Raw genomic sequence first — 9753 nt, 5'->3', positions numbered from 1 at the left:
ATTTAGCCTACCTCGGCACCGTGAAGTTTTGAAAGATGGCAACTTTGAGAAGCTATTTCGAATGCCCAAATGATTGGTTGAAAAGTTTATTACTAACCTCTTGGTCCTGGCCTTTAGTCAGTTGATGACAATTTGCAGGGGTGGCCAGAATGCTTAGCTGTAAGCAACCAAGCGGGTCCACAGTTTGCGGATAGTGGAACAACTTCCAGATATGGAAGCTAGCTGCGATAGAAGTCCCGGACAAGCAGAGGGGGGAGGGATAGGATGTGACGGTTTCATGCAGCTGGCAACTGTAGAAGCGTCCCGAAATGTCACAAGCATCCGTACACCTCCTTGACAAGGCGAGTAGACGCCACCTTAAAAGCGTCAGCCAATCAAAACCCCTTTGCAATGCGAGCGTTTGTTTCCCATGTTAGGGACAGCTCAAACAGCGTCTGTCTGGTATCCCGCGGCTGAATAAGAAATGCTATTCCTCGGAAGCTATATCTAAGATGGCAGCCCATCCCAAGGATAGGGGACCTTAGTCTAACTACCTACTGTCTCCGAAAATCAAGAACTGATATAGAAACCAATAGAGAAAGATTACGAACTGATTTAACGACAACGCCTTTTAGCGCAAAACAACGGACAAGAATTGGAACATGGAATGTACTTACGCTAGCCTAACTGGGTAAATTGGAACAACTTGCCAGTGAGGCTCGACTCATGAAGCTTGAAATCCGTTGGCCAAACTTTAGAGAACACAAGCTACCGTCGGAACAGATACTACTGTATTCTGGTATACGAGGTGAAAATGCTCTCCATCACCGTAGAGTTGGTTTCCTGGTTTAGCGCCCAAGCGAATGCGGCGCTCATCAAGTAGAAACCTATCAACCATAATCCAATGTTGTGCGCTAACCGATGCTGCCGAGCTACAGGATAAGGAGAATTTTTACAGTGAACTAGATGCCGTCGTGGATAAAACTCCAAAGGGTGATAACAAGATCTACACCGGCGACTTCAATGCGAAGATCGGCTCCGATAACATAGACTATGAGCGTGTCATGGGGCACCATGGTCTTGGAGATATGAGCGACAACGGTGAGCTGTTTGCAGAGTTCTGTGGCAATAACGACATGGTGATCGGAGGTTCGCTCTTCTCCCATCGCCCAGCGCATAAAGTCACGTGGGTTTCCCGCGATGGGCATACAGAAAATCAAATCGAACACATCTGCATCAGCCGGAAATGGAGACGGAGCCTTCTTGATGTCCGGAATAAACGCAGTGCCGACATCGCGTCTGACCACCACCTTCTCATCGGAGAGATTCGCCTACGTATTGCGCGGGTCATGCGACAGGAGGAGAGACTGGGTCGACGATTCGACACATGCCGATTAGAAGACCCAGCAGTTAAGAGGTCATTAGTGGAAGAACTGGAGACCAGAGCTGCGGGTATTCCTGAAGGTGGCAGCGTAGAGGAACAGCGGACGGCGTTCAAGAATGCCTTTACAGAGACCTGCCAAAACAACCTGGGTGAACTGTGCGCCCGGAGGAAGGAGTGGATCACGGATGATACCTGGCGGAAAATCGAAACGAAGAGACGTAAAAGTCGCGATAGAGCGAGCGAGAACCAGAGAAGTGGAGCGCCAAGCCCACCAACAGTATTCGGCCCTCTGAAAGGAAGTAAAACGCTCGTGCAGGCGGGATAAGCGAGCGTGGGAGGACTCTCTGGCCGATGAAGGTGAGAAAGCCGCAACAACCGGCGATATCCGTCTCCCCTATGATATCTCACGACGCCTTAGTGGAGCAAGAATTAATACAAGGGTACCAGTGAAGGACGCGACTGGTCAGCTGCTAACCGACCCGACTGACCAGTTAAAACGTTGGTTTGAACACTTTGAACAACTTCTTCACGGTCAACCAGCCATCAACATCTCGGTATAGTCACCAAGAGTGCGACGCATCTCTCGTGTCAGCTCCGAGGTATCTTTATCGGAGATCAAAGCCGCCATCCAAAGCATGAAATCCAACAAGGCTTCTGGGGTCGATCGCATATCAGCGGAGATGCTCAAAACTGACGCCACGCTATCTGTTCAAATGTTGCATCAACTATTTCGGAATATCTGGGACACCGCGACATTCCCGGTCGACTGAATGTAGGGCGTCTTAGCGAAGGTCCCGAAGAAGGGGGAATCAACTGTATGCGACAATTGGAGAGGTATCACGTTACTGTGTATTGTTCTCAAAGTTCTGTGTAAAGTTATCCTCAACCGGATACAGGAGAACATAGATGTGGCTCTCCGACGGCAGCAGGCAGAATTCCATGCCGGAAGATCCTGTGTAGACCATATTGTCACGCTCCGTATTATTCTGGAGATGGTCAATGAATTCCAAGAGTTCCTTTACTTGGTCTTCATTGGCTACGAAAAAGCCTTCGACCGACTCAATCACGAAATCCTGTGGGGCGCTCTAAGGCGCAAGGGCACAGTATGAGGCTTTCACGTTTAGAGTACTGCATAATGGAGCCTTGTCTGACCCTATTTGGATAGTCGCTGGAGTGAGGCAAGGATGTATTTTATCACCGCTACTATTCCTCATCGTGATAGATGAGATAATGGTTGGTGCCATTGGCCGTGTACCAAACCTTGGGCTGCTTTGGCATCAACGACCTCGATTTGGCTGATGACGTTGCTCTAGTATCGAAACGGCGCTCTGACATGCAGAGTAAGCTCAACGATCTCGTCGAGCGCTCCTCAGCGGCGGGTCCCAACATCAATGTCAGCAAGACTAAATCGTTGAATGTCAACGCGGCCAATCCATCCAACTTCACGGTAGCTGGTCAGGTAGTGGAAAAAGTTGAAAGCTTTCAATATCTTGGCAGCCAGATAGCGTTAGATGGTGGGACCAAGAGTGACATAAGATCCGAATTTTCAACACAAACGTGAAATCTGTACTGTTGTACGCCAGCGAAATCTGTGGTATACCAGCTGAAAGCACACAAAAGCTGCAGGTGTTTATCAACCGATGTCTGCGGTGTATAATTCGTCCCTGGTGGCCTGACAATTGGATTTCAAATGCCGAGTTTTATCGTCGTTGTCATCAGAAGCTAAAATTGACTGAAATTCGGGAACGTAAGTGGAGGTGGGTCCGACATTCACTTCGAAAGAGCGGAAACGAAATCTGTAAGCCAGCGCTGGACTGGAATCCAGCCGGACATCGCAGCAGAGGTAGAGCTAGGGGCTCATTGGCCACTCTAATATATTCAGGATCAGCGCTTATATTTTGGGTTGCATATTTGCAGATATGTAAATCTTTATATCGCAATAATTTCTACAAGGGGAAATCCGTATAGGAATGTGTTTGTTGCTAATCAAATGTGTTAGAGGAAGTAAGCTGAAACTGAAATAATTTTGCTCGAGCAGTTTTAAAGAAAGCGGAAGAATTTTATACTAAGATTATCGCTTTTCTTGAATTGCAATTTTAAGCAGAATGAACTGATTGGTTTATCTTTCAACCATATGGAAGATTTATTGATTAAAGTCAAGAAAGCTAAGTAGCTGCTTATAGCTTTATCACTAAACTCACAGATGCTATAGAAAAGCAACAAAAGATTGAAATTCCCAAGAGGGAATTCACCAGCAAAATGTTCACAGGGCATTACGAAATTTTTCCTCCACTTGCAGAATAGCTCGCTGGAAGAGCTTTCTTGATTCCGTTGTTAAGAATGTTACTGACAAGCCTAATACTACAGATTCACTTTCAAGAAAATTCAAATATTCTCACTTTAGCAGTATTTTTTAGGCGTTAAGCGTTTTTAATTACATTGACAGGACTATCTATTTAGTACATGGAAAACTTGGTTTACAATTAGCTCTTATATTCTTCGGCATACTTTCATTTACATGAAAAGGCGACTACATAACTGAAATAAATGACGTTCTTTTGCTATTGAAAATTTGCAATATGAAACATTTCTGGTGGAATGAAGAGAATTTTTTCTCTGCATTTCGCTGTATTCGTTCTCCGTCAAGTGACAGCAATTTCGTTTACCTGAATGGTTATGACAAAATCAACAGATATGTTAGTTAAATCAATAACATATTAGTTGAAACAACCAGAGAGTGAAACACTATTGTATTTTTGTGATCTGCGGGTTCTCCGTGATAGTGTCAGTAGGATCATAGCACCAGCTATGCAATGGTACTGTATGCGAACTCCACAAAAGGAATAGCTTTGGCTACTTTTGTACTGTTACAAGGTCGGTGGATTTTTTACTATGTTGTAGTTGAAAACTCAACCATTGAAAAACACAAAACCAACGAAATTATCATTCGAAAGAGTTTTCTGAACTATTGTCTGCGGAGAGACAGAATCGGTTCTACAATGCTTAGGAAAGTTCATTGGTTCATGCATTTTTACACTCACCAATCATCGATTTCTAATTCTCCTGGTTGTAACACTTTGCCTTGGGATAAGTGTACTTATCCCGGATCCCTCTTCAATAACGACATTTTGACGCGTAATATGTCATAGTATATATTTAAAGTTCGATTATAAAGGTTTAAAAACTTGTGCTGCATAGCCTCTCAGGTGAGATAAATCTTCTGGTTCTTTTTGCGATATTTTTCAATCGAGCTCGAATTCGCTGCAATAAAGAACACCGTTTTATCAATAACGCTTCGCCTATCTCCTGCCCGCTAGTTGTCATCGATTCGATGAATTTTGAACTGACATTTAGGTGCATTCGCCTTTTACGATGCAGAAAAATAGTTACATAAGACGACTAATAATAGATATCACTGAAGCAGCCACTGGACAAGCGGCTGTTTGGTTAGGAAACCAAGGTTTCATTTAACGAAAAAGTAAACTTTCTACCCAGGCTCAAGCTCTCTCTAATTAAGACTAAACTTTTAATTGACATAACATTTGTGCAGCTCGCACACCGAGACGAGGAAGCTGAACACGGATCGGCAGCCACTCGTGAGGATGTCCTCGAGGGTGGCAGTACATGTGGTACGTAACTTTAGCAGTAATTGCTCAATCTGTTGCCTGTTGCCTGTAGCTGGGCCAAGCACGACGAAGCTTAACGAAGCGAATGCCATAGGATATAAGGAAGAGATTCCTTTTTGAAACCTTGATGGAGAGATGCGATGGAAAAGTATTTGATGTAATGACGAACGAGCGGTACCGTTGGGTTAGCAAACACCGACAGAAAGGTGTAAAACAAAGTAAAAGTTCAATGTTCCTCGTTGAATATAAGAGCGAATAAGTTTGTTCTAATACTCATTCGTATTTAGAAATATTCTATTTCTCCCTGGGACCAGAAGTCGATAGAAAATTCAAAACTATAGTCGTGTTGGAGCTTCCTATTATAGTTTCAGGTGCTTATAATTTAGTGAATCGTAAATCAGTGTTGGTGATTGCCGATAATTTGACAGAAGCTGCTCGAACGTTTTCAAAACCAGCATTCTGCTGCTGATCGTTTGTATTTGAGCCAAATACAACGCAAAGTGGACAACGATGGGGAACATTATGTAAAATCAACCCTTTGAATGACTTCAAATGTTCATCAGTGTAGTACAAATAAAGCCAGCATTTGACTGATTCGCTTTCGAGCAAAATGTTCCGAACATTGTTTAATATCGTAGAGAATTCCCTAATTTGGTTCTTATGAATGGCAGGAATGACTCCCGTGCAGCATTTTGATAGTTTCTTCCACGGAAATATTTACAATTACAATTCTGGAAGCGAAGCAGTAAAAGTTGCCAAATTCACACAATCAACTAATACGAACGATTATCAGTTTTATTCGTATTTACGTCCTCCAGTTATGTCAATGACTTTACTCACACGACTTATTTTTTGCACAGTAATCAATTTTTACCACAATGTTCTCTCTATGAATATTGAAACATTCACATCTACTCTTTCGAAAATGATGTTATTTGACAGATTTGTATTTCTGCTGAATGTATAGTAATGGTTAATGAAATACATTATTTTTCATAAATTTACTGAAAATTTGTTAAACAGAGCTTGTCAAAAGGAATGACATTTCAAAATCCACAAAACGTGTCAGTGAATGTTTCTTAACTATTGCATAGCATTTGCCGATATTCAGTAGTTTTTAAACAATTTTACGTATCGTCCAGCAAAAAGCATATTTTACAGATCTTACATGCGAGTGTGTTAGGCTTTGTATTAGGCTGAAGCTGACACCAATACCAAAACACAGGATGTACTTACATGGTGCATACCAGCACAACCATGAAAAGTTGTATTCGAACTTATAGGACGTTTTTGAGAATCGGTCATGAAATTTTACAGTCACCTTCACAACTGTAAGATCTTTTATTTAAATTTAAGAGTAATGAAAATCGGTGTAGTCATCTATGAGAAATCGAAGCAAGATCAATTTTAGATTTTTCGTTCACTATTGCTGGTATCTCTAGAACTAACGAGTTCTACAAACTAAGAAATAAATTATCCAATTTAAACCTGGAAGCCGGATTAAAATCGTAAACCCTTCTATTACAATCTGAAAGAATTTGGAGTGAAAAGCAGTTTTTCGTTCCCTAATAACTTCAAGTTGATTTAATATCATAAATTAATATAGGGGCAGGGTTGCCACATTTCAATCTATATTTTTTCAGTGAACAAATCTGTAAATCTGTACCGAGGAATCAAAAATTTATATTGAAAATCTGTATATCAAAATAAAAATAAATTGAAACACAGCTATTGTTGGAAAACGCAAGAGCAATTTTCTCCTCTGTCGTTAAGCGAAAATCCAAAAAGAAATATCAGGTTTTTAGCTCATTTTGCTAAACAAAATTATGTTTTGCCTTTCTCATATATAAAGGCTATGCAATCGCTGTGAAACCCGACTTTACAACCGAGGTCATATACCATTCGACTCAGTTCGTCGAGATCACAAAATGTCTGTGTGTGTATGTGACAAATAATGCCACTCTATTTTCTCAAAGATGGTAAACCTACCCGATTTTCACAAACTTAGATTCAAATGAAAGAGCCTCATAAAATTTTCCTGAGTTTTATTTGGATCCGACCTCCGGTTCCGGAATTACAAGGAAATATGTGCAAATTTATGAAAAAAATGCACACTCAATCTTCTCGGTAATTTCGCCGGTTGTAAAGTCGGTTTTAACAGCGATTGCATAGCCTTTATATATGAAAAAAGCAAAACATAATTTTGTTCAGCAAAATGAGCTAAAAACCTGATATTTTTCTTTTTTGGATTTTTAGTCTTTAACTTGAGTGGACGGTTCAGGGCATAGGGCGCTGGTCTTACATGCCAGTTGTCGTATGTTCGAGTCCCGACCTGGAAAGATTCTTAGTGTCAATAAGATCGTAGTACTAGCCATGCACTGACTCTGTACGCTAAGAATCGGCTGCGAAGTCTGTTGAAACAGAAAGGACAAATTCCACAAAAGGAATGTAATGCCAGGACTTTATTTGTTTGTCTTTAAATATACTGTGCAATTTCATCCTGATCCGACTTCCGGTTTTGAAGTTATAGGGCGATGAATGTCAAAACATTCAAATCGTCATTCAAAATGGTGATGAAAAACTGGTACGCGTCAGTACGTGCGGCTTTGCTCCGTTCCCAGTGTGCTTTGTTCAATTTCGTATAGCGTGCGGGGTTGGGTTCTATTTAATTCGTGCCTAATTGTTAGTGTTTTTACAAAATCATGAGCACGTCGCTTTTCCTCGGAGGGCTCGGGTTTAAAATTGCAGACTGTCATTTAGAACGACAATACAAAATAGGGTAATTTTTTTCTAGAATTGGCTCAAATCTGATTTAATTTGTAGACTATATTAGTTCATTACTAAACGAACAGACTTCGGTTATACTGGTTCCAAGTTCCCGGTTCCAGAAGTACCAGCAGTAGTGGTTAAAAACTCTAAAATGAGACTCACTCAATTTTCTCAGAGATTATTTGATCGATTTCTACTAACTTATATCATTGTTTATGAACCTACATGCGGACGAGTCTGCCTCCGAGTAAAACGAATATGTGGTACGCGCCCTAAACAACTACTCATAATAAAAAAGAAAGCAATAAACAAGCTCAAATGGATGTTGTGGTGCGACCAAATTATAATGTTATTGTTGGAAATACGTTGGAAGTTATTTTTGCATTGGAGCGTCTCGGAAAAAGTGAACATGGAGAAAAAGTTATCACCACAAATTCAGAGTAACAATTTTACTACGTTTGGAAACAGCACTATTATTTAATATATTTTAACTCGATCATTCTTGGATTTTTCGATAAACAAAATAAAAAATTCAGGCCCGTACCCAGGATTTGGTTACGGGAGGGGGCCCAGAATGAAAAAATAATGTTACTGAAGATTGCTTAAGTAGATAATTTCCGGTGCGGCATTTACCGGCGTTTTTAACAGACACCCTAAACTTTTATACTGGAACTATCATTATAAGGTATTTAAATAAAATTTGTGACTATGACCGAGAGAAGGTTATTGTATTACATTTCTAAACGTTGACTATCATGCCATTTCAATCCCACATGTTCAAGACCTTATAAATGTCCATTTCTAGAGCACAACAATCCACAAGACTTGTGATGGATTTTGAGAAGTGGTCCGAGATAGATCTCTTACTTCGATTCGTGGAGAACGGAAAACATCTTTTCAATTTGTAGGTCATATTAGTTGAGGGTCATTTACTTTAGCTATACAGGTTTCGGTATCAGGTTCCGGAAGTAGCGGTCTAAAATTCCAAAACGAAACTCACATCGATTTCTCAGAGAGGACAATATAGAAGACAGTTCGAGAAGGCCAAATCAGGTGAACATTGTGGAAGGACAAGTAATTGGAGCACTAAACCGTTAATTTTAACTATGGTAGCGATGCTCATGTGCTGCATGTAAGGCCCCTTCACAGCGATTTCGGTCTTTCATCAATATAGTTCTCCAAAAGTATACTATGACAATCCCAGAAAATCGGTATCATGATCTTTCCGACCCATTGAGCCTCTCTTTCAGGCACTCGCGACGACTTTAGTCCATTGTCGGGAAATCATTTATTTCTCTGGCGCATGATAATGGATCCAGCCAAACATGTACTCGAAGTGCACTTGCGCTCGTCTTTTTAGTTCTAAATAAGTATGTGCGAGATCCAGCGGCACGATATCTTTCTAATTTGCAAAATCTTGTTCAACTATGGTAAGCTCGCGCACTTTCTCTTTCTTTTCATCCAGAACAATTAAGTGTCTTATTATTGTTGTCGTTTATTTTGCCCCGTAATTAATGTCCATTTTATTTGACGCTGTTCGCTTTGTATCAAACATTTTTTTGTGTTTCTGTTTCTGATTTCAAGAGGAGCAAGGGCCCCTCACTCCTCCCTCCTTCCCCCACTGGGTACATGCATGCAAAAATCTGTAGAATCTGTATTTCCGGCCAAAAATCTGAAATCTTTACATACAGAATCTAGATTTAAAATTTATCTGTAAAATCTGTAAAATACAGATTAATCTGTACATGTGGCAACCCCGCATACAGGTACAATTTTTATAGAACACACCCTTTAGACACTGCAAAGTTTTCGGTGCCTGAAAAAATCATGGCATAAGTAAAACTATACTTTTACCGGACGGAATCCGCGACCACAACCGTAGGTCAGCGCAATGACGCTGGCAGTGCACCACCCAGCGGACAATTGAAGGTTGCCGCTGGAATCACGCGGGAGCAAGAATCACAGTGCGCAAAATAACAGTATTTCTCCCTAGAG

General features: G+C 41.0%; 1 protein-coding gene across 1 annotated transcript; it reads left to right on the top strand.

Annotated features, from left to right (window-relative positions):
- Positions 1-842: 842 nt before the first annotated feature.
- Positions 843-1688, top strand: LOC131425982 (craniofacial development protein 2-like). The gene has a single exon (XM_058588333.1). It carries the CDS (start codon positions 843-845, stop codon positions 1686-1688), a length of 846 nt encoding a protein of 281 aa, XP_058444316.1.
- Positions 1689-9753: the final 8065 nt, after the last annotated feature.

The sequence above is a fragment of the Malaya genurostris genome, chromosome 1 (genome assembly GCF_030247185.1).
Source record: "Malaya genurostris strain Urasoe2022 chromosome 1, Malgen_1.1, whole genome shotgun sequence".
In the NCBI taxonomy this organism is placed as follows: domain Eukaryota; kingdom Metazoa; phylum Arthropoda; class Insecta; order Diptera; family Culicidae; genus Malaya; species Malaya genurostris.
Note: the sequence above shows the minus strand (reverse complement) of the source record. Positions and strands in the feature narration are given on the sequence as shown.

Coding starts and splice junctions, on each gene's coding strand:
- LOC131425982 (XM_058588333.1), top strand. CDS start 843: ATGCGGCGCTCATCAAGTAGAAACCTATCAACCATAATCCAATGTTGT.